The sequence below is a fragment of the Pseudocercospora fijiensis genome, assembly GCF_000340215.1.
Source record: "Pseudocercospora fijiensis CIRAD86 unplaced genomic scaffold MYCFIscaffold_2, whole genome shotgun sequence".
In the NCBI taxonomy this organism is placed as follows: domain Eukaryota; kingdom Fungi; phylum Ascomycota; class Dothideomycetes; order Mycosphaerellales; family Mycosphaerellaceae; genus Pseudocercospora; species Pseudocercospora fijiensis.
In genome coordinates this window covers 4,596,828-4,620,440 of record NW_006921533.1, presented here as the reverse complement: position 1 = coordinate 4,620,440, position 23,613 = coordinate 4,596,828, and the positions used below count along the sequence as shown (strand labels likewise).

Below are 23,613 nucleotides of genomic sequence, written 5' to 3'. Positions count from 1 at the left end.
TTTCATTTGAAAGATGGTATTGAATACTTCTTTCCTAGCCCATGATAGTATTGACGTACCCTTCTTACACACCGACCGATCATCATGACCAACACCCGGCCATTGACCCAAGTCAGCCAAGCTTGGACTGTTCAAACAAGATCGTTCCAATCACGCGAAAGCGTTGGACGGAAAGTTTTTGTGGGCTAATTGGGATGTCGAAGAATTGCTCGACCAGCAGAAAGAGATTCAAAAAGCGCGATCTCTCCTTACGTTCATATTGAAGGACTGGACCGATCTTTTCAGCAAAAGAGTTAATAGAGGGAGCCAGGAGCGTTCATGGAAATGCGAAGAAAGAATAGCAGACGCCAGGCATCATGCCTTCGGCTTTTTAGAAGCTAGTCAAAGCCAGACTGCTTCTCTACCCATGTCTACTGTCTACCTGCGGTCATCAGCAGAAAATATGTGGTTCCAGAATGCTCTGAAATGCTTCTTAGCGCCCTCCTCGTTGAGCTGCTGGATCTCCTTGGGAGTAAGCTTGAAGGTCATGGCTCGGAGGTAGTCGCTCAGCCTTTGCTCCTTGCTAGAAGTCGTGATGGCCACCACGTCCTGATCAATACACCATCTGAGACAGATCTCGCCAGGGTTGACGGCATATTTCTTCGCCAGGGCAGCAAGCAGATCGTCGACTGGGCCGCCTGCAGCTTTCGTTACTGGAGTCAATGGTCCGTATGCTGAGGTGGCAATGCCCTTCGCCTTGTGATACGCAAGCAGGTCTGGGTGCTGGAGGTAGGCGTGGAACTCGATTTGATTAATGGCTGGGGGAATTTCGCAGCCATCGAGGATGAAGTCAAGATGCTAGAAGTAAGCACAGTTAGCAAAGGATTCGCGAAGGCGAGATATTCGCATTTCTTACCTCTGGCAAATAATTACTGACTCCAATTGACTTGGCAAGACCTTCCTTCTTCAACTGTTCCATCTGTTTCCATTTGGCTTGGTGCTCTTCCTTTGTCTCAGCAAAGAATGGAGCATGGATAAGATAAAGGTCGACATAGTCGGTCTGGAGCTTCTTCAAGCTTGTTCTCAAGGCATTGGGGATGTCTGCGATGTTGGTCATGACCTTGGTGACCAGATAGAGCTTGTCACGAGCAACGCCTGACTCCTTGATAGCAATGCCAAGCTCAGTCTCGGTCTTGTACATTTCGGCGCCGTCCAAGTGATGATATCCTAACTTGATGGCCATCTTTGCGCTGTCGATGCATGCTTGGTCGAGTTGACTCTCATCTCCGGTTTTGTACCAAGCCGTGCCTGTGCCATAGGCAAGCTATGATCGATTAGCTGGAAATGAAAAGTTGACGGCAAGAGGGGTGTACCATTGGAAGTGAGTTGCCATCGTTGAGCTTCAGATTCGGAATGGGTGTATGAATGTTGGCCATGGTTGCAAGGCGCCGGGTGTGAGGGATTGAGGGGTGGCTTGTAAGCGGTCGTATACTGTTAAACAAGAGGCGCGGACGATGTAATGCTCTGGCATTCATTGACTTGCAGCAAAGAGTTCTAGTCATCAGCAGCGAGGACAACTCTGGTGGCAGCTGCGGGCCGCGTTGGCCGACAGCATTCGCCAGAGTGGGGTGGGGGTGGGGTGGGGTTACACATACACCGCGATTTAGCGAGATGGCGGACGGCGGTGATCCCTGAAAACGGGATCTAACTGGTTAAAGCTAGCGTACTGCCTAAAGGAATTATCCGCACCTTTAAAAAGTCTACGTCTAACGCTTTCAAGCTAGCTGCCGCTTACGGGGATTACCCCCGTCCGCCATCTCGCTTAATCGCAGTGTACATGTGTATGGGTACACGCTCTGTAATACACTATGTACGCAGGGGCGGAAAATTTAGCTGGTATGTACATATACGGTCCTGCAGCCATAATCCTTGAATATCCTAGTATCTGGGTAGGGCCGACATATGTACACTGGTGTCCACCAGTGTATTATACAGTGTACACTGTACAGAGCCTGCATTTACAGAAAGCTGTATTCTAACATCCCTACTAAGAGCAAGGCTACGGGCAGGGCAGGGCAGCTGTTGCGATCTATCTTCTCAAGCGTTGTTAGACGCGATCAATAATTCATCGAGTGTCAATGTTCGCCGGTTCGTAGATTTCTGATGGCAAGTAGTGCAACATGATCAGATAAATCTCTCATTGCCATGCCTGTGAACAAGACGGTGACATTCGCAGACTGCAGGAGATCTTGTCAGTACTGCTGGTAGAACTAATGCGATTGCCTACTGGACCTTTGATAACTTGAATGTGCCAAGTGTATACCGAATGTGAAAGGTGTAATCAGTAACAGTGCCATACGATGTGCTCCGTCCAAATGCTACCTGGCCGTCAACGCTGAATTGAATATTCGGATCGACAGTCAGGGCCGAGGCAGTGCAATGTAGGGAGCGAATGCTGCGCCCATCGTCCGTCGGTTGCGAAGGTAGAGGTCGATGATAGCGCAAGACACGTCTTCGGTGTATGAAAGTGCAGGCCGATGAAGAGATGACGGTGAAATGCTTCTACCGGATGTCGAGCTTTTCGACGGGAGTGGCGCTGGCAATCTCGGAAGCGCCCGGGCTCACAGCGGCGCAAAGACTTCGTTCACCCGTTTCGCCTGTGTGTCTTCATCACTACTAGTAGTGACGCTTGAGGCATCCGGTTGTCGACACACTGTGTGCGTGTTCGAAAGCAGGAGGCTGCCGTGCTTATTCGATATCCGACCTGCTCTGCATGCTTCGTCAGCAATTAGAAGTACTGGGATCTGGTGACGTACGGGAAAGCTTGTTTCCAAAGCTTGCGTTGCTCCTCCTTCAGCAAGAATCAGGTCAGGCTTCCTCGCTGCTGGAACTTTCCTCACTTCGCCTTTCTGCAGGGGCCAGGCCCTCGCCTCGCACGAGCGGCTGCTACGCGACCATTCGGCTGTACATACAATACCACTGGACACCGTCTGCCCGACTGCTAGCAGAAACGCGTGACCGGAGACGCGACTACTGGCCTTCAGCTCATCCGAGTAAGCCGAAGCCGACTGTGACCGCCTTGGGAGGAATTGATATCCAACGGAATAATCGAAACGATTGAAGCTTGGAACACGCAGAGAATATGCACTTTTGACGAATCATTTCAGAGTCCCCAAAATATATGCGCTGGCGGCAAATTGAAGCTGCGTGTATCAAGCTCTGCGCACACTGAAACACGCATTGCCTGCCGGGGCGAAACAGCAGCTAAGATTTCTTCTGCCCGCGCAGCCTGAATCATGGACTACTTCAGTCAAGGAGGCCGGCGGCGTGGCGATTTGTCCAGTCAGCAAGATCGCCCAAATCCGCCTCCAACACCAGGTGCTCGCAACATACCAGGAGCCCCATCATTCGAGAGTCTGAGAGCACCATCGAACATCAGGATCAGGCGTCTACCGTCCAATACTACCGTCATCTTGCCGCGTCCGGCTTCTCAGGCGCCTTCTGACAGCAACGCTCAAGAAGAAGATGATGCTGTGACCGGAAGGCGTAGGAGTTTCTCGGCACCACAGCGACCATCAAGTAATGTCTTATCCCAGGCTACCGATCTGTCCAGGCAGAGAACCCTAGATGGTGGTGCAGGTCAACTTTCAACAATCACAGAAGGCGCGCAAGCTACTCCGAGGGGTGGCGCAACGCATCCAGGATATCGAAATATTCCAGAGGGCTCACGAGCCACCACGCCGGGAATAGATGCCCGTGATATGGCTACGCGGACACCTTCTCCAGAGAGATTGGGCGCAGGCGGCGCCGCTATGCACAGTGCAGGACACGCAGCGCAGCGGTCAAGAGGATTCGGTCTCTCCAGGTTCAGGAGTAACACTTCAACAGCGCAGAGACCAGATGGCAGGTACTCTCAGCGAATGCAAGAGGATACTGAATATGAGGCAGATGTCATCGATCTGCTTGATCTTGTTGATCCCGAGGTGAGGACTCTTGGTACCCTCACGAACCTCCAAAACTCCCTCTTCGTGCCGGATCTTGGTGGGCTTGTCAATCGCAGACCAACCTACACTTTATCAAGGAGGCCGACCTCTGAGCACATCGAAGCAATTGCACGCTCTCGAGCAGGTACTCGCGCGTCAAGATTAGGCCAGCCTGGACCGTCAATACCACGCAAGCCTGTGCCCCAGCCAACCCCCCAGCCAGCCCCTCAACCCACGGAAGGAGATGCGATCGAGCTTCAGGAGTCGAATCTGAAACGAAAGATGTCAATTTCCTCCGAGCTGAGCGATTCTCACTATGCTGTTCTTCCGCATGGTGTCAGTCTTGAAGGCTGGGCCGAGGAACATGTGGCGGAACTTAACGATCATGTCCGTCATCTCTTGCACTCCAAACGTGAAGGCTTCAAACGTTCAATGAGAGGCTTCCGGAAATATATCAGCAAGCCTTTGGGCCTCTTCGTTTTTGTATACGCTACACTGGTCACACTTTTTGGTGCCGCATGGGTATTCGCTCTTATTGGATGGATCTACGTTGGAGACCGCCAGGAGTACATTATAAACGTTATCGATCTCATTCTCGTCGCATTGTTTGCTCTTATGGGCGACGGACTGGCACCATTCCGCGCAGTCGACACATACCATATGTGCTTCATAGCACACTATCATCATCTGACTTGGCGGTTGCGAAAGGAGCAAGAATTGCCTGCACTTGTCGACCACAACGACCTACCGGACAGAAGAAGAAGCGCCACTGAGCAGCAAATTGATGACATTGTCGACAAGGAAGAAATGGCCGAATACTCTGTCTTGAGTCCAAGACAGCAGAAGCGGCTGCAGTACCACCAAGCGAAGTTCAACAAAAGTCACACCTTCTACAAGCCTCACGAAACCGCTACTCACCATGCTTTCCCACTACGGCTCATGATTGCGGCTGTCGTGCTGCTGGATTGTCACAGTCTCTTCCAAGTTGCGCTCGGAACATGCACGTGGTCGATAGACTACCATGTTCGGCCCGAAGCACTCACGGCCACGATTCTCTCCTGTTCCATTGCCTGCAACATTGCAGCCGGAGTTATCATCAGCGTCGGCGATCACAAAACACGAAAGAAGGATGTGCTCGAGCGCATGTTCCGTCAAGGCTTGACCGAGGAAGCACTCAAAAAGATGGCCAAGAAGCATGAACGCGGCGACATGCGAATAAGTGTGGATCCTTCGAAAGTGGAAAGTGAAGACATTCGGGCCGCTCATTCAGTTGCTGCAGGTGCTTCGAAATGATCGATCCAAACCCTTGGGTGCGAAGAAGGAGGATGACTTCCATACCCCCCCTGGAATTCCTGTAAAGGTCGATGATGTTTCGTTGTGCATAGCAATAGCATAGTTACGTCTTTTTTTAATGCATGGCGAAGCATGGGAGATGAAAACACAGTGTCAAGTGGCGAGATGGCGACCTCAGACCGCGTTCGCAGCATTTTCAGACGAGCCCAGGCCGTTCTCAATCACCGCGAGCGTCGCATCTACGTGGCATCAGAGCCCTGGCTGAAGATCTCCAGCTTCGTGAGATGGTTTCTGGGGGAGTAGTTATCAGCAAATCTCGGTGAACACCCAATCAATTCGCCGATTGAGGAGAGTGATCGTGCTCACCGGCATTTTCAAGGTTGCATGAGTACTGCCACTCGCTTGGGCGATGATTGAGGTGATTTGAGAAAGAAGATGCGACTGGTACGAGAGACAGACGACACGAGTACGATATTGAGTGGTGCCGCGATCGTTGATAGTGGCTCCAGCGTAAGCACCTTTCGACGACGGATGCCGATGGGGGAGAGCAATACTTCACGTTGTTGCTTGGGAAGTTGAAGTTGACGATACGGCGAAGAGCTGGAAATTGTACATAGTATCTATTGCCCCAGCACGAGAAAAAATATACAGTTCGACTTTGACTCTTTGAAAGAAGTCATACAATACAACCTCGCCCTTCGAACGCCCTCGCTACGCTTGCCCGCCAAACTCAAAGTATCGTAAAGTCGTCTCTGGCGCAGCGCGCAGCCCTGCTGTCGTTATATGATCCCTTCACGCGCCACCAAAAACAATCAAACGGCCTGTATTGCTTTCCACGCCATGGAGTGCCTGTACCATGTTGCCTGGAAGTCGTCTTCTTCGCAATAATGTCTTCTAGAGTGTCTGCTGTAAGCTTCTTGTGTTTTTCTTCTAATTTAACCTCCTCAAAATCATATCACAGCCCATTCGACTACCTCGAGCGCCATCAAAACCAGGAGCAAGGTACTTGGGAAGATAACCACAACGTAGCTTGCGACTAGTAGGCTCGACATGGCGCCCATGAAGATGTTGTTGATCTGGCAGATTTGCGCAAGCTGCAGCGCAGATGGTGCGCCTGTGAGCAGGAAGCAGACGATGATGAAGATTGGATCATCGAGGATAGAAACCGGAATGTACTTTGCAACAAGCGCAAGCACTGGCGCCATTATGATCACGGGAAGGACCATACGGGCGAGGAGTGACGCGTAAAGAAGCTTTCTCTCCTCTTTCTTCTCTTCCCGCGATGTGGCCAGTTGATCTTGAGGTAGAGTCGAGCGAGCCAGATTTGCTCCAAGGACAACCAGAATCAATGGCACGGCGACGTTACCAGACTGTTGAATGGCTCGCGTGACCGAATTGTTTATTAAAGTTCCAGGCGTGAAGAAGATTTCTTGAAGCTTGGGAATACTCGCTACGATCAAGGCAGCCAGCATAGCCCAAAGTGGTGGATTCATCTGGCGCCACACGCCACGCATGAAAGCGCTGAAGCAAGACCAGAACACGGTCAAAACTTTCTGGGCGGGTTGTGGCAGCTTGCGGAACAGGTTCTGAGAGAAAGTGCTGATGGTGTACCACACTCTCTTAGTCGTGCGGAGAATCGAGCTCTGAGCTTGATAGAGCGGCTTCTTCCACGCGGTGGTGTCCGATCGCGCAGACAGTGTCCGTGAGAAGCTTGGGAAGTGTGTTATGGAATCGGAGTCGATGCTCGATGCATCCTCGTCTCGACCTTGATGTGAGCGACCGAGTTTTCTGGGCTCAGTGCTGATGTCGTTGCCATTACCAGGCGCCGCTGGCACAACGTCGCGGAGATTGACTCTCGAATCATGCATGGAGTGGGGAGTGTCCGAGCCGCTGTTAAAGCCGGAATCACTGCCACTCCTTCGAACTGCTTTCGTAGGAGAATCGTCCTCGTCGCTATAGGGACCTTCCTCAATCAAACGCTCGTCATCAAGCTCGTCTCCGCGCTCGGATGGAGTATAGGATTCGGCTGGCTTCAAAAGGACGCTGTAGCCCCATGTCCATCGTAGCAATTGCCCCAGTTGTTGGAAGATAAGCAGATATAGAATACCTCTTGCGGCCACCTCGTCATCGTTGTCACCTGGTATTTCGTCCCAATGTAAGCCACTGATAGTCTTGCTCAAGCTTAGGACGAGCGATATCGGCAAGGAGTTCGAGTTGCCAAAGACTCCCATCGCAAGCACGAAGTTCTTGTGCATCTTTTTGTTCTTCTTGCCAAAGCCAAACGACCAAGCCATAGTCTGAGCACAAAGCCACGACACCAAGGTCTGAGCGATAAAGATGAAGGGAATAACAACGAGATCGGCGAGCTTGCCGGCATTGAGTTGGCTGGCGAGCTTGGTGAAGATAAGACACGGCGTGAAGACCATAGTGTTGAGTTCGGCAACGAATTTCTGGCTGTTGGCATCGAACATGCCGGAGATGGCGACCAGGAAACCTGGCAAGGCGACGAAAACGACCTCCAGCACGGCCTCGCAGACCAGAGCAGCAAGGTTGAGGAAGTTTGGATGGGAGTCGTGAGCGTACGCGACGACTTCCATTGTTGATATGGTCGCGTTGAGAGCTGCGTCCCATACAGGATATTGTGTGGGTAGCGTTTGGTCGGATGGCATTCGGCGTTGCTTGAAAGCGATTAGGGATGCGCTGGTGAGTTCGCGCAGTCGGAAGGATTTGGGAGAATGTAGGAAGGGCATGGTGGCAATCGACGCGGGTGGGATGTGTGTCGTGAATGGAGGTAGGAGCGACGACAGCGTTGGGGTCCGGTCAGGTCAGACCACGGCGAGCGTCAAGGGCTGTGCCCGAGCGAAGGCGCGGTATTGGTATCTGTGACGGTGGCGTGGCGATGTGACGACTGGACGCTGGTCGAACTTCACATGCAGAATGGGCCACGGTGCCGGCAATGGATCAGGCAACTTATTCTTATTGTTGCTGGAGGGAGTGGCGGAAGCGAAGGGGTGGTCTTGGTAGTTAGGCTTTGGTAGGGTCTTGGGAGGTCTTGGAAGAATGTTGGCAGACCTCATCACACATGTGAGGTCAGCATAGAATAATAATCAATCGACTCTCCGTCGCTCGAAAGCGTCACGTTTTAGAAAAGACGGCGCGGCGCGGAGACACCTTACCTACACTACAGGCTTTCGGCGTGCGCGTGGACGTGGGCGGCGGGCGCTAACGTTAATAAGCATGTCCCCTCCCCGTTCGCGACTTTGAAACAGTTCACGCACACAGAACTCAAACGTTGGAATCAACAAGCTCTAACTCTGCAGTCGACCACGCTGCTGTGATGTCAAATGCTAGGTGAATACCTGACGCTTCCCCGGCCGCTTGCTAGGTACGTACTACGCAGACGTGCCGTGCCTGGATCATGCATCCGATCGTCTGTGCTCTCGTTCCTGACGGCCTGTGAATGCTACGCAGCTCCAGTCACGTACTGTATAATTCAGAGTATCCGTTCGCGTGTGCGTGGGGGAGACATAAACAACTTTGATCAGTCCTTATTCTCGAGCCTGCGGGCACTACCGACGATTGATTCGCTTGGCCTCCGCCTTGCTTTCCTGCCAACTGCCTCACGCCCACGCCTCTGCGCCACATCATATCGCATCGTCATTCCTGCCATCTCCCCACATCGAGAGCCCTTCTGCCATCGACCTACGAGTCCCTCAAGGCTCTCTGTGCCGCAGCTCCCGCACGCAAACTCTAACCCTACCAACTGCCACACCCTCTCACACTCCTGTACCAGGCAGAGCCGCATCGTTGGCAGCGTGTGCCGTCTGCTTGAAAAACACAGTACAGCACCTGTCGCATCGCTGGCCCGCTAGTGGCTGCTGAACAGCTACGCCAATTTCACGTCACGCGCGACATACCTTGGACAAATTCAATTCACCTTCACCATGGCCGACGATGCGCCCGAGTCACCGCTGGACTCTCCTTCTCCCCCAACATCTCCTGGGGAATCAACATCACCCTTCGCCCCAACAAGTCCGACGCTGCGATGTCCTCCGCGAATCACCTCCGACCCAAGTGTTCCTTTGAGCATGTCCAATATGACAGCTTCCTCGACCGCGCGGGGAACTCTGGATGCTGCAAGAAGACCAGCAGGCGCGACATTTGCACAGAGAGGAGGTCCGACTCCCATGAATCCTGATATTGCAGCAAGGATGAAGGCCTTCTCGCTAGCAAGACAAGGTCCCGCCACACCGCAGCCCAATCGTGGGCCCATTAGTCCTCCAGCTCAATCACCTGGCCCTGCAGTTGGTGGCTTTCCTGCTGGCTTCAAGCTGCCTGCGAATATGAGTCGTCCGGCACCGCACCCAACCATGTCATCGCCAGCGATCACTGGCAATAATACGTCAGGGCAGCCGATGTCCATGGCAGAAAGGCGCGGCATGAAGCTTCCAGGAGGTCTACCTGGCGCAAATCCTGTGGCGAGCCCAGCAGCCCCGACTGGAGGCAGACAGAAGCCTAAGATGACTCTGTCGCAGATGGGAGGTGGACCTGCTAGTGGAGACGCCAACGGTCAAGAGCCGAAGAAGCAGGAGACTGCCATGGATAAATACGCCGACTTGATCGACACAAAGACCGGCGCGCTGAAGTTCAAAGGCAAAGCAGTTGTTCACGGCGAAGGCATTGACTTCTCGTCAGGTAAAAGCTTCAGCATAAGTTTGAACGAGGTGGACACATTGGATGAGCTCGGTAAAGGAAACTACGGCACGGTGTACAAAGTACGACATTCAAGACCGAAGTTTCGAAAGGTAGGTCAAGGCTTGGCTGGCAACAAGTCCAAGTCCGAAGCAGATGAAGAGCCCAATTCTCCGACGAGAGCGGCTGTTGAGACGCCCACCAACGCCACGGCTGCCCAGGCGTATGGGCGAGGAGGCACCACTGGAATCGTGATGGCCATGAAGGAAATGCGACTGGAGCTGGATGACGCCAAGTTTCAGTCTATCATCATGGAACTCGACATCCTTCACCGATGTATATCACCCTACATTGTCGACTTCTACGGCGCCTTTTTCCAGGAGGGCGCAGTATACATCTGCATGGAATTCATGGACGGAGGCAGTATCGATAAAATATATGGCGATGGCATACCTGAGGGTGTGCTGCGCAAGATCACATACTCCACTGTGCTTGGCTTGAAGTCGTTGAAGGAGGAACACAATATCATTCATCGAGATGTAAAGCCAACGAATATTCTCGTCAACACAAGGGGACAAATCAAAATCTGCGACTTTGGTGTCTCTGGAAATCTGGTGGCCAGCATAGCGAAGACCAATATTGGTTGTCAATCATACATGGCGCCTGAACGAATTTCGAGTGGTGGCACCGCCCAGGCCGGTGCAGCTGGTGTCGGAACCTACAGTGTGCAGTCAGATATCTGGTCCTTGGGCCTAACGATCATCGAATGCGCCTTGGGTCGCTACCCATATCCACCAGAGACATATGACAACATCTTCTCGCAATTAGCGGTACGTACAACAGAACTTCACCAGTACACCTCCACTGACTTTACCTAGGCAATTGTCGATGGTGATCCTCCTGATTTGCCTGCGGACCAATTCTCCGAGGCCGCCCGTGATTTTGTCGCTGGTTGTCTAAACAAGATTCCGAAGCTTCGACCTACGTATCCTATGCTGCTTCAGCATGCCTGGCTCGCGGCTCTTGACAAGCCAGCAACAATCGCCGAAGAGGATGAAGAGGCTGCTGAGGCTGCTGAGGCTGCCGAAGCGAACGGCGAGTCACAGCCTGAGCCATCGGCAGAAGCTTCTGCGGAGCCCGACGCGAACCCAGGACAATTCATCGATATGGAAGTCGGCGAGTGGGTCCTCAACGCCCTGGAAAGAAAACGAAACGGTACGATGGGCAAAAGCGCCAAGCCCGCCCTGCACGCAGCACCTTTGGACGCTGTCTCGAGCCCTGGTGCCACTCGATAGCAGTAGCTGGCGCCATTCCCATCGGTTCTGGTCCACGTGGAATTTCTTTTGTTACGATTGCATACATGAATGGATTCATTGTTCACACTTAGATTGGCGTTACGATGAAAAGATCAACAGCACGTACATGAAACGCCGCGGAAAGGACGCTGGATACGTCACGAGTACGCTCGACTGGCTGTATTGGGATATGCAAGGGAGCATATGCTGTGTGAAGATGAGAAGAGACGAATCGAGCAGCGATACAGCAGCTGAGATGACGGGAGAGGGAGTGCGTACACGGGAAAAAGTGCGTGCAAACTCCCATGTAGATAAGTAGAACAACGGCCGAATACGATAACCTAGAAATGTATATGACCAGCGCACGTATCCTCGGTGCCGTTTTCCTTGCTGTCGTCCGCCTTGTTGCTATACTATACATCTAGACCACTCGCTTGATACGTCCTGCATGCCTTGTACTGCATGGGAACCGACATGCTCCGAAGTGATGTGCTGGCTCAGCAGACTGTCTTGGACATCGGCAGGGCAGCGCCATCACTGTCAACGAGCATCACGAGACGTGTCAGGGCCTCAGCGGCTGCACTATGCAAAGGTATCCCAGCAGCCTTTCGTTTGTGGTGTGACTTGGGCTTCTTCACGTATCGAAACAGCTCTCTCCCAAGCATGGCATCGACGCTCGGGCCGTCCCTGCCGCACTGACGTCGCGAAGCCACGAGAACCTTCGCCAATCGCCAGTAACATCTCGCATGCGCCAGTGAGGTCGAGCTCGGTCTGGAAAATCGTGTTTCACGACTACATAACTCTCTCCTGCTTCTCGCGTACACACCCACCGATCAAACTCAATCGCAGACAACAAACACACTGTGAGTGCTCGCAAGAGCCCAACAACCACACCTCTTTTCGTGACTACCACATACACACCTTTCCCACTACTACACCTTTCACCACACTAAAGCAATCATGGCTTCGAACATGAGCTTCACAGACCGGGCAACCCAAGCCCTGTCTGACGCACAAGATCTGGCACAACAGTACCAACACTCGCAGCTACTGCCCCTCCACCTCGCAGTAGCATTGATCGACCCACAACCAGATCAGTCCAAGGATCAGCAGACCAACCATGCACACGCTTCACATGCTGCTACTTCGGCGCCGATGTTCAAGCAGGTCATCGAGCGTGCACATGGAGACCCACAACAAGCCGAGCGAGCACTCAAGAGGGCGCTCGTGCGGATACCATCTCAAGACCCTCCGCCTGACAGTGTTTCCGTAGCCCCAGCATTCTCAAAGGTGCTCCGGAGCGCAAACGAGCTGTCCAAGACGCAGAAAGATTCGTATATCGCAATCGACCACCTGATACAATGCCTAGTGCAAGACAGCACCATACAGAAGTGCCTGCAGGAGGCAAATATCCCCAATTCCAAGTTGATCGACCAAGCGGTACAACAAATCCGAGGTACCAAGCGAGTGGACAGCAAGACAGCCGACGCTGAAGAGGAGAACGAGAATCTTAAGAAGTTCACAATCGACATGACGGCAATGGCAAGAGAAGGCAAGATCGACCCTGTCATCGGTCGTGAAGAGGAGATCAGGCGAGTTATTCGAATCCTTTCCAGGCGAACCAAGAACAACCCAGTCTTGATTGGTGAGCCTGGTGTCGGTAAAACGACAGTCGTCGAAGGTCTGGCACGCCGGATTGTAGACGCAGATGTACCGGCAGGACTTGCAGCTTGCAAGCTCCTCTCGCTCGATGTTGGCGCGCTGGTCGCTGGTTCAAAGTATCGAGGAGAATTTGAAGAACGCATGAAGGGCGTTTTGAAAGAGATCGAAGACAGCAAAGAGATGATTGTACTCTTCGTCGACGAAATTCACTTGCTCATGGGCGCTGGTAGCTCTGGCGAAGGGGGCATGGACGCAGCGAACTTGCTGAAGCCCATGCTTGCCCGTGGTCAGCTGCACTGTATTGGTGCAACAACCCTTTCAGAGTACCGCAAATACATCGAGAAGGATCAGGCGTTCGAGCGTCGTTTTCAGCAGGTATTGGTCAAGGAACCAACCATCGCCGAAACCATCTCCATCTTGCGTGGCCTGAAGGAGAAGTACGAAGTTCACCATGGTGTCACCATTCAAGACGGCGCTATCGTCTCTGCGGCCACGCTTGCTGCCAGATACCTCACACAACGCAGATTGCCTGACTCAGCTGTGGATCTTGTCGACGAAGCTGCAGCAGCGGTACGTGTTGCTCGTGAATCCCAGCCAGAAGTTCTCGACAACATGGAGCGCAAGTTGCGACAACTTGAGATCGAAATTCACGCTCTTGATCGCGAAAAGGACGAAGCATCTCAGGCGCGATTGAGAGAAGCACGAGCTGAAAAGGCTAATATCGAAGAGGAGTTGCGACCGCTCCGAGAGAGTTATGAAGCCGAGAAACAACGATCGAAGGAGATCCAAGAACAAAAGATCAAGCTTGATCAGCTTCGCAACAAACAAGAGGAGGCTGAGCGTACAAGAGATTTGCAGACTGCTTCTGATCTCAAGTACTACGCCATCCCTGACACGGAGCGCCGCATCAAGGAGTTGGAGCAGCAGAAAAAGACGGCCGAGGATGAAGAAGCTGCTCGTCGCGGTGCTGGCAGTGAGCACAACGCTTTAGTCGCGGATGCTGTCGGCCCAGACCAGATTAATGAGATCGTCGCGCGCTGGACTGGCATTCCTGTGACGAGACTGAAGACCACTGAGAAGGAGAAGCTTCTGCACATGGAAAAGGTCCTTTCTGCTCAAGTTGTCGGCCAGAAGGAAGCTGTCACATCTGTCGCAAATGCGATTCGATTACAGCGATCTGGACTTGCCAACCCAGGTCAGCCGCCGTCATTCCTCTTCTGCGGCCCTTCTGGTACGGGTAAGACACTTCTTACCAAGGCACTTGCCGAGTTCCTTTTCGACGATCCCAAGGCAATGATCCGGTTCGACATGTCTGAATATCAGGAGCGACACTCTCTATCACGAATGATTGGTGCTCCACCCGGATATGTTGGACACGATGCAGGTGGCCAGTTGACTGAAGCACTTAGGAGGAGACCTTTCAGCATCCTTCTGTTTGACGAAGTCGAGAAGGCAGCCAAAGAGGTCCTCACGGTACTCCTGCAACTCATGGACGACGGACGAATCACCGACGGCCAAGGACGTATCATCGACGCGAAGAACTGTATCGTCGTGATGACATCGAACTTGGGCGCAGAGTACCTTGCGCGACCGAATGCTGCCGATGGCAGAATTGATCCGACAACCAAGGAGCTTGTGATGCAGGCTTTGCGAAACTACTTCCTGCCTGAGTTCCTGAACCGTATCTCTAGCATCGTCATTTTCAACCGACTGCGAGGACCTATCATCTCCGTCAGTCGTGAACAGAACAAGTTCGTTGACGAAACATTCTACTTACGAATGTGACGAAGATCGATCTGTCGAATGAAGTCAAGGACTATCTGGGCGCAGCTGGATACTCACCTGCCTACGGTGCTCGTCCTTTGGCACGACTCATCGAGAAGGAAGTGCTCAATCGCATGGCCGTTCTCATCCTCAGAGGGTCAATCAGAGATGGCGAGACGGCTCGTGTGGAGCTCGAAGATGGCCACATTGTCGTTCTACCAAACCATGGCGAGAGCGACATGTCGGATGCGGATGATGCAGAAATGTTTGACGAGGAAGATGCGATGGAAGAATTGAATGGTGATGGGGGAGATATGGATCTCTACGAAGAGTAAATGCATCGCATCGCATTGAGAAGGGGTCACAGGGTTAAAAGGACCAACTGCACAGCGTTGAAGCGAAGGAAAAGAAGTTTTGGACATGGGTATGATTGCAGGAATTGATGCATTGTAGCTCTAGGCATAGTGACCTCGATGAGCAATGAAATTCTTTTATAAACACTACTTCCCTTCGATATTCATATTCCTCACTTTTCTTGTTCTGTGCCGTGCTTTGTGCTTACACGAGGGGCTGGTCAGGGGCTGCAACGATGGATCGGATTTCGGTAGGAAGTCGTATGTGAGGTGGCATGATCAGAAGTCTCGTCTCCTCGTCGAGTAGTGATGAGATGACAAGCAGCAAGTTGATGATATGAGGTGTATGCAATGCTTTGGGGTGCAAGGCTCGAGCTAAGCGTTTACGGGCTGCATCCGCATCTCGCTTGGGAAGACCCGTGACCGTGTGGTGAGTGGTGACTGGTGAGTGGTGACCATTGCAGCGGCTCAAGGGTTGGTGGCGCGAGGTGGCTACTGCACGGCGATCTGGAGCCGGGCTGACGACTCTCTGTGGACTGCCTGCGCCTGCGCCTGCGCCTGCGCATCCGAACAGCCATAATAATAACGAGCGTTGAGAGAAGCACGCAAGCAGGGTATTCGAGCTTACGAGCTGCGTGAGGCTGGAGGGCGGGAGCTAGGCTCGGCTCCACGAGTCCAGGACACGAAACGGCTACAGACGCAGACACGCACGACACGCATACCGAATATCCCTGGCTCACGCTTGACTTCCACCTGCGACACTCAACCACCATCCGCCGCTCTCACACTGCGCCCACCTTGCCCCGACCTCACGCAACCAGCCACGCCCACCATAACAATCGCAAAGTCCCGACGACCTCGACAATGAATAGCTAGCTCATGACCGCAGCTATCCCGACATCGCTAAAATCACCCATATTCTTTCCGCTGCCCACGCCGGCGCTGCAGGCCACCACTACCAGGCCTCGCGCTCTGCGCACCCGCCTTCGCTCGTCCACCCCACGCAGCCATGATAGAAGACAAATACATCGGGCTCGCGCTCGCCGTGACTTCGACCCTAGGCATCGGTGCGTCCTTCGTGATCACCAAGAAAGGCCTAAATGCTGCTGCCGAGAGACATGGCTTCGAGGGCGACGGCTTCGCATACCTCAGAAATCCCATATGGTGGGGTGGAATAATAACAATGGTCATCGGTGAAATTTGCAATTTCAGCGCATACGCCTTTGCGCCTGCCATTCTGGTAACACCGCTGGGTGCGCTGAGTGTCTTGATCGGAGCTGTCCTGGGGAGCTATTTCTTGGGAGAACAGCTCGGAATATTAGGAAGAGTGGGTTGCGCGATATGTCTGATAGGCAGTGTAGTCATTGTGCTGCATGCTCCGCCCGACGAGGAATTAAAAAATATCGACGAGCTGCTGCACTATGCCACGCAACTTGGTGAGTTGGGACCGGAAATCCGGACATCAGATACAGCTCTGACGACTTACAGGTTTTCTAACATACTGCGTGATTGTGACCGTGTTCGCGTTGGTCATGATATACAAGATCGCACCAGTATACGGCAAGAAGAATCCCATGATCTACATTAGTATATGTTCGACAGTCGGCTCCATATCCATCATGGCCATCAAAGGATTCGGCATTGCTCTCAAGCTCACCCTTGGCGGCAACAATCAATTCTCACATCCTTCGACCTACGTTTTCATGAATGTTGTGGTGGTCTGCATCCTTACGCAGATGAACTACTTCAACAAAGCTCTGGCAACCTTCAGCACCAACATGTACGCATTTACGTCATTCTGCTCTCGACCATGTCCTTACTGACAGCTTCTGCAGTGTGAATCCTCTCTACTACGTGACCTTCACGACCTTCACCCTGACCGCATCCTTCATTCTCTTCCGAGGATTCAACACAACTGACGCAGTCAACACAATCTCCCTTCTGTGTGGCTTCTTGACCATCTTTACTGGCGTATACCTACTCAACCTCTCTCGCGAAGATCCAAACGGAGAGAACATGGGCATCAAAAGTGGTCGCGATGGCCGCGGAAACTACCACGACGTAGATGGCATACCCACGGACGGCCTCGCAGGGCTCCAGACGCGACTCTCGATGCAATCTCGACGAAGCAGCGAACACAAACGAAGCGCTAGCTGGTCATTACGAAGTCCAGTCCTAGCATCAGGCGACTATGCCAGAGCCGGACGAGGAGAAAATGCGCACATGCTACACTCTTACGACGTGGAAGCAAATCCATTACACGACCTCGCCGAGGACAGCGACGAAGAGACTTCTAGCTCGAATCACAAACGTACGAGCTTTGACGATGGTAACGGGAGAAGGGTGACCATGAATGGCGGCGGATCAGCAGCGGGCGGAAGTACAAACTACGGCCCACCAGGACGAACGAGGACTATAGATTCCGACATGGTAAATACCAGTCATGCCAAGAGCTTTGATCAAAAGCGATAGCAGCACGATAGAGATGGAAGTCACTTTGGAAGCAAAAAGAAGTGAATCATGTACAGGGCGTAATTTGGTGTTTAGATTTCGGGAGTTGAAGGTGAACTGTTTTTTTTTTTTTGATTGAGAAGCGGGAACAGGAGCAATGAATGGATCTTAGAGAAAAGGCAAGCAGCAAACGCGAAACGCATGGATGAAAACGAGGCGTTGTTCGGATGGGTAAGTGTTGGCGGGGGGAGGTGGGGGGGGCGCATTATTGCATACTGCCACTTGTCTCTGGGAGGAAAAAGTCTTCATGTCGTACAAGGAAGAAGTCTATCTTCTTTGGCGAAATCTGTATTCCTATAGCATTGAGATGCTGGGCTGGCCTGACTGAGGGATGGAGACGCGAAGTTCGTATCTTTTCCAAAATCGGATTCGATTCGATTTACATTACTGATTTCCTTCCCTCACAACCACCTCGGAGAGGTGTGTTTGTGTTCGTACTTGTATGCATACATATGAGCGTCTTGCGTCCCATTCCTTTGGCAAAACAAAATAATAATATACATGCGACATCCATTTCCCATCAATATAAGGAAGAAAGAAAGAAAAAGAAACTCCTCGCTAGCATCGCTATGCTCGCTCGCTCACTTGCTCGCTAAAATTGGTATCTCTGCCCATATCATGTGCCATTTCCCGTTCCCGAGTCCGTTTCGCTTCCCAAAAATGTTGTTTCCAAAATCCCAATCATAATCCCAATCCCAATTCCTCAAAAAGGACACAAAAAATATCATGATCGTCGCTAATTCGTCGCAGTATACTGTATCAATGACCCATTTAGACAGATCATTGTATGTTATCTCTCAAAAATCCAAGTTCGCTGAAAATCGCATCGGCCATGGAGCTTTCCTCGGCTGCGAACATTGAAGGCAGGGACAGCTCCTGTCTCGAAGGCATCTGGCCTGAGGGTCGAGAGATTGTCTTGGCCAGAGAATTGTCGCTCTCAGTTGCGCTTCGAGGTAGGGAATAGCTTATAAATGAGGATGGGCTGAGTCTTGCTATAGTACGCTCGAAAAAGCTTGGTCCGCTATTGTTGCTGCTATTCTGACTCGGTCGCCTCGAGGGATGCTTGCTGGATGCTTCGAAGGCGTGTCTTCCCTCCTCAACATATACGTGCTCAATGTCATCTGGTGATGTTTGGGCTGAGAGACGGAATGGAGTGTTGTTACCACCTGTGCTTAGTGTTGTGGCAGTCAAAGTCGGAGACATGAGGTCGAAGATTTCGTCGCCAGATGTCGAATTTTCTTCGAGGTCATGAGAAGACCGTTCTGACATTTCGAATGTCGCCGATGTGGGCGATCCCGCAGAGCTATCATCACTGCAGTCTCGAAGTTCTAGGTATGGGACACTGTACATCCTCGGGCGATACTGCTCAGGATCCTCGCCCAGGCTTGTACCAGGTCGGGAACCATAGAATTGCACATTGGCTATCGACTCGGGCCCACAGGTGCACGCCGAGCTACGTCTCTGATGCTGGTGGTCTTCGGTCCAAGGGAGTACAGGATCGTTCAGTGGCGCCGGCGATGGCGTCGCGAGAGTCGAATCGAAAAGAGCAGCACCGAGACTTTCGAGAGACGCCAATGGTGTAGGACCAGCCTTGCACGGATAAGCGGAGTTGCCGTCCATGGAAATGTCTTCCGGCTTGCGCGGCATGTCGCCAGGTATACTCATCTTACTCATTGCACTTATCTGGCTTGCAGCATCAGAGACACAACTCAGACGTGAGTACACAGAGCTCGAGCCAGAGAGCACTCGGCGCTCGTGCAAATCCTCATGCAAGTAATTCGATTGGTGGCTCGGAGGTGACACCGACCGTGCTTCGCGAGACTGAGGCAGTGACACAGGTGACGCGGCTTCTTCGATCACTGTGGCAGGGTCGTTCTCCAATCTTCCGTCGAGAACGTCGTCGGATAGGCATCGGGCATGTACTTTCGATCGCGGCGGGGGCTCCAAGATGGCATACTTGTCCGTTGGATTCAGTGTGTGCAAGCTGGCGAGGTTTGTCAGGCTTCCGGCGAGATCATTGTGACCATGCGCGCTGTGGCTCCGACTCGGTAACTCGATGACCTCCGTTGGCACCTCGATCACGTTGACTTCCTGACCTGGCAGTAATGGACAGTGTGTAGTGTGAGTTTGACGGTCGTCGTACGCATCCACATCGTAGTTGAGTCGGTAGTAGTACCAATACGTGCCGCCCTGCTTCAAACCTCCGCTTCGTGGTTTCGCACCATTGACTTGGTGGCCGTCACAGATGATGTTGTCGAACTTGAAGCAACCTGACCAGAATCCAGAGCCGCGAAGTCGGTCATGGTGCATGCGATAAGGCCTCTCAAAATTGTCCCAGCTGCCAAGCAATTCGACGGCTCTGGCATGCGCTGGTGCTCGGAAGAGGAAAGCGATCAATGTCGTAGGGTCCATTGTCGATCAGTGCGCTAAAAGGCAAGCAGTCAACACTGAGCTGAGCAGGTGCGGCACGCAGAGTGAAGCGGTGTCGAGCGTGTATCCATAGATCAGTCGTTGCTGTTGAGCCATGAAGGGGTAGAGTTGTTCCAGGAAGCGGGCAGGCGTCGAGGCGGCGATGATGTGTATCAGGCTGATGTGCAGAAGGCGTCGGCTGGGGGGCGCATTGATGTACTGCAGTGTGTAGGCGCGAGGCTCGAGCTGCAACTCATCACACGCCCACGGCTAGGAGGATTCCGGGCGTGAGAGCCGTGCCATGCCAAATGAAGTGCGAAGGAGTGCGTCTGGCTGCGGCGTGGCTTGCGCACAGCACACCGTCGCTCAATAGGGCGGCCTGGGGAGGTCGAAAGGGTTGCAGGTGCAGGTGCAGGTGCAGGTGCGGGTGCGGGTGCGGGTGCGGGTGCAGATCAGGATTCGGGTCAGGCCTACCTCCTCTCAGGCGCTCCGAGTGTTGTAGATTCTTCTACGTGATTCTGTATCCTTAGGCATCGACACTAACTATATTGGGTATGGAGAAAGCTACAGCGGAGCGCCTGAAGTTAAACCGGGCCACCTCTATATACCTAATTATTGTTCAATTTACGAAGATTAAATATAGCGTCGCAACTACGCAAAATAGCGGTTTGTATCCGCGGGCGTAGTTGTGCGTTTTAATATAATCTGTTAGATTACCTATACAAAGTAGTCGCGAAAATGTTAATAGAAGGATTAATTCTTAGTTTTCTAAGACGAGGCGATTATTATTCCCGTTTGCTATCTACCCTACCTAGTGTTACTTACCTACAAACGGCATATATAGCGCTAAACAAAGCACGTACGGTCCGTCGTATTAACTACCTCTCTAATCTCCGTACTTTAGAATGCCTAAAAAGTGTTACTATTGCCTCTATTTCGCTATCTAGGGCTACGCGCTATACTCTTTGCTATTTCTTTCTACTATTATAGCGACTATAACTGTCTAGCGCTCGTATATATACATATATACACATACGCGCGCGCGCGCTAGCTGCTTCGTATATATTCTAAGTTCGACCTTGCTATCGCTACTTCCGCTACCGCTACCGCCCTACTGTATCTATCGCCGATAACAATGCCTCTACTATAGTCTAATATAAGCGAGAAGCAGCGCCGCGCCTAGGTAAAGAAAGAGAAGAAAGCAGCTTCGAAGAAAGTAGCTTCGAAGAAAGATAACTAGCCTATCGGACCTAAGCTGCTAGGTCGCGCTACCGTTAGTCGAGAATCGCTAGACTTTAGCTATTTGCTACTAGTCGAGTAGCTAGCTAGAAAGAGTAAATATAAAGCCTAGTTCTAGTAGCGCTGCGATAAGATCTTCGATCCTGCGACATTACTTAAGCAAGTATAGCAATTAGTCTACGATACGATACGTACCCTAGAAGCTATTAATATACATCGCGATATCGTTACCTAAGGACTGCGAAAGGTTCTCGACAAGATATATCTAGGCAAGGGCTATATACTAAAGGAATCCTAGATCTATAGTGTCTAGGCTCTCGTATTTGCTTGCTCTAATATAATAATAATAGCGAAGACTAGCGAAGGCAAGAGTTTGCCTTTTCAGGCCTTTAGCCTATTAATAGGTATAGTAGTTATTAAGATTATACTATTAAATCGTCTCGGTAAGGAGTATATAGAGGATGTGCGCGAGACTGCTCGACAAGCTAACTACCTAATTAATGTAGTTAATATTACCGTAGAGAATAAGAGTATAGATCGTAACCTGTTTTAGAAGATTATAGATAGCAAGGTCTACTATATTATCCTTAGTCTAGAAACTGCAGCTAGCGAGGACTTCCGAGCTATTATTCGAGACCTAAAGGCCCGGGCTCGAATTGGTTTGGTTATAATCGACGAGATATACCTAGTAGCGAAGTAGAAGGAATTTCGTAAGGAATATACCTAGATCTTCTCTCTACGGAAGCTGCTACGTACCGATACGGTATAGTTAGGCTGTTCTGCTACTAGTAAGTAGATCGAGCTAAGCTAAGCTAAACTAAACTGAACTAAGCTAAGCTAACTATCGCTAGTGTCTAAGGAAACAGAGGAATTTGTAGCTAAGAATAGTAGCTTCCGACCTCTTAGAAATAAACCGTATAAGACTAAGGTTCTCCGTAGTAGTATTAATCGACTAGACACTATATATATCCTACGCACTATTAACAAGGACGAGCTTAGCTGCTACGACTACTTATACTTCGTAGTTAATAATAGCGTCGGTCTAGAAAAGGAGGCGACACCTTAGGGCATTAAGAAGGCTCTACTATTTATCGATAGTCGGAAGTCGGTCTAAGAGCTCGCTAATACTATTCGTAGCTAGCTTATTGCCGCGACTACTAAATGTACCGATCCGAAGAAGCGATATACCTAGGACAATAAGGGCGTTAATATATACACTACTATCTTATTCTATACTAGTAGTGTAGCTAAGTGCGACTAGACTCGTCGATATAAGTAATACAGCCGTACTATAGATAGCCCCGATAGTCTATCGAACATTCGTATTATAATCGCGACGACTACGTTTAGCGTCGGTCTAAATATTCTAGATATCGAGATTGTCGCCTAGGTTAAGTATCCGATTACTCGAGACATTAAGGATCTAATATAGCGGCTTAGTCGTATTAGTCGTACCCTTCTATAGCAGGGCAAGCGAAGTGTAGCCTTAGTCTTCTTGCTATACTTAGTTAATAATAGCAAGAAGCAGCCTCGTTCGGACTCTTATTACTCGGCGATTCGAGTTAATACTCGAAAATCCTAATAGTATCGCTATACGCTAGGCCGTTCCTTAGGTCTATTACAATTATAGATCCCCGGAGAAGATACTAAGGGAGACGGCGATGCGAGTGCTGCTAGCGATATAGATATAGATATAGATGCCGGTATAGATCCGCAGTATTAGACTAAAGTAGAGATAGCTGCCCGCGAGAAGATTCTAAAGATCTAGATGCATTTCTAGAACGATCGATATCGAGACTATAGTATCTACCCTCGCAAGGTAATCCTCTAGTACCTTAGCGAGGATAAGGTAATGTATCTATAAGACCTACTATCGAGCGAGCACTACTATAATGCCTATAACCCTAACCTAGATCTCCTTTATAATAGTAGGCTACTAGTAGAAGCTATAGGTCCGATCTTCCGCAAGCTAGGAAATAGGACACGTCCGGCTATTGCCTTCTAGAAGCTATAGGCGTAGTTGTCTTCTAAGAATAATAAGTACCCGGAATAGACTTATCGTTATATGTTTAACCTCCCGTTAAAGACCATTCTAGAAGACCGAAGACTCTAGAGTATATATAATGTATTTACTGCTACTAGCTAGTTCGAGCAATAGGAGAATATAGTCGTTAATTAGCGGCTACTTAAGTAGAAATCGGTAGAGTTTATCGACTAGTTTAAAGCTCTAAATATCGACTAGCGCCTATTTGCGTTATATAAGCTAATTAATAAGATTAAGCGGATTAGTACGAGTGTCTTTACTAAGTAGAAGGCTAGTCTTAACGCGAAAGCTAAGAAGCGCGCAGACAAACAATAAGCTATCGCTGCTACTGCTTCTACCGCTACTAGACTAACATCTAGTTCTCAATCCGCGGCCGGCCGATTATTGCT

The 23,613-nt window shown here is 51.1% G+C and overlaps 9 protein-coding genes across 9 annotated transcripts; 4 read left to right on the top strand and 5 right to left on the bottom strand.

Annotated features, from left to right (window-relative positions):
* Positions 1–345: 345 nt before the first annotated feature.
* MYCFIDRAFT_89085 (uncharacterized protein) lies at positions 346–1,504 on the bottom strand. The gene is made up of 3 exons (XM_007925437.1): positions 1,353–1,504; positions 896–1,303; positions 346–837 (listed from the first exon to the last, which is right to left on the bottom strand). The coding sequence occupies exons 1-3, from the start codon at positions 1,413–1,415 to the stop codon at positions 418–420; spliced, it is 891 nt and encodes a 296-aa protein (XP_007923628.1). The 5' UTR covers positions 1,416–1,504; the 3' UTR covers positions 346–417.
* Positions 1,505–2,104: 600 nt separating this feature from the next.
* On the bottom strand, positions 2,105–3,220 carry MYCFIDRAFT_172073 (uncharacterized protein; the record flags this gene model as incomplete). Its single annotated transcript, XM_007925436.1, has 7 exons — positions 2,105–2,175; positions 2,202–2,227; positions 2,267–2,541; positions 2,566–2,575; positions 2,605–3,102; positions 3,128–3,165; positions 3,209–3,220. The coding sequence occupies 7 exons, from the start codon at positions 3,218–3,220 to the stop codon at positions 2,105–2,107; spliced, it is 930 nt and encodes a 309-aa protein (XP_007923627.1).
* Positions 3,221–3,899: 679 nt separating this feature from the next.
* Positions 3,900–7,033, top strand: MYCFIDRAFT_60820 (uncharacterized protein; the record flags this gene model as incomplete). Its single annotated transcript, XM_007924478.1, has 2 exons — positions 3,900–4,160; positions 4,245–7,033. The coding sequence occupies 2 exons, from the start codon at positions 3,900–3,902 to the stop codon at positions 5,253–5,255; spliced, it is 1,272 nt and encodes a 423-aa protein (XP_007922669.1). The 3' UTR covers positions 5,256–7,033.
* On the bottom strand, positions 5,035–7,946 carry MYCFIDRAFT_151331 (uncharacterized protein). The gene has a single exon (XM_007925435.1). It carries the CDS (start codon positions 7,922–7,924, stop codon positions 6,206–6,208), a length of 1,719 nt encoding a protein of 572 aa, XP_007923626.1. The 5' UTR covers positions 7,925–7,946; the 3' UTR covers positions 5,035–6,205.
* Positions 7,947–9,352: 1,406 nt separating this feature from the next.
* MYCFIDRAFT_107948 (uncharacterized protein) lies at positions 9,353–11,215 on the top strand (the record flags this gene model as incomplete). Its single annotated transcript, XM_007925434.1, has 2 exons — positions 9,353–10,777; positions 10,826–11,215. Coding segments are annotated over 2 exons (1,815 nt in total), but the record flags the coding sequence as incomplete, so codon positions are not given.
* An 867-nt stretch (positions 11,216–12,082) lies between these two features.
* MYCFIDRAFT_53968 (uncharacterized protein) lies at positions 12,083–15,170 on the top strand. Its single transcript, XM_007924397.1, has 2 exons — positions 12,083–14,635; positions 14,695–15,170. The coding sequence occupies exons 1-2, from the start codon at positions 12,203–12,205 to the stop codon at positions 15,001–15,003; spliced, it is 2,742 nt and encodes a 913-aa protein (XP_007922588.1). The 5' UTR covers positions 12,083–12,202; the 3' UTR covers positions 15,004–15,170.
* On the bottom strand, positions 14,408–15,855 carry MYCFIDRAFT_206774 (uncharacterized protein; the record flags this gene model as incomplete). The annotated part of the gene is made up of 7 exons (XM_007925433.1): positions 14,408–14,616; positions 14,692–15,137; positions 15,170–15,208; positions 15,233–15,579; positions 15,650–15,712; positions 15,738–15,774; positions 15,808–15,855. 6 exons carry the CDS (start codon positions 15,853–15,855, stop codon positions 15,030–15,032), a joined length of 642 nt encoding a protein of 213 aa, XP_007923624.1. The 3' UTR covers positions 14,408–14,616; positions 14,692–15,029.
* A 175-nt stretch (positions 15,856–16,030) lies between these two features.
* Positions 16,031–18,609, top strand: MYCFIDRAFT_89079 (uncharacterized protein; the record flags this gene model as incomplete). The annotated part of the gene is made up of 4 exons (XM_007925432.1): positions 16,031–16,457; positions 16,510–16,801; positions 16,857–17,401; positions 18,075–18,609. The coding sequence occupies 4 exons, from the start codon at positions 16,031–16,033 to the stop codon at positions 18,092–18,094; spliced, it is 1,284 nt and encodes a 427-aa protein (XP_007923623.1). The 3' UTR covers positions 18,095–18,609.
* Positions 17,883–20,390, bottom strand: MYCFIDRAFT_214189 (uncharacterized protein). The gene has a single exon (XM_007925431.1). It carries the CDS (start codon positions 19,942–19,944, stop codon positions 18,313–18,315), a length of 1,632 nt encoding a protein of 543 aa, XP_007923622.1. The 5' UTR covers positions 19,945–20,390; the 3' UTR covers positions 17,883–18,312.
* Between the last annotated feature and the right edge of the window lie 3,223 nt (positions 20,391–23,613).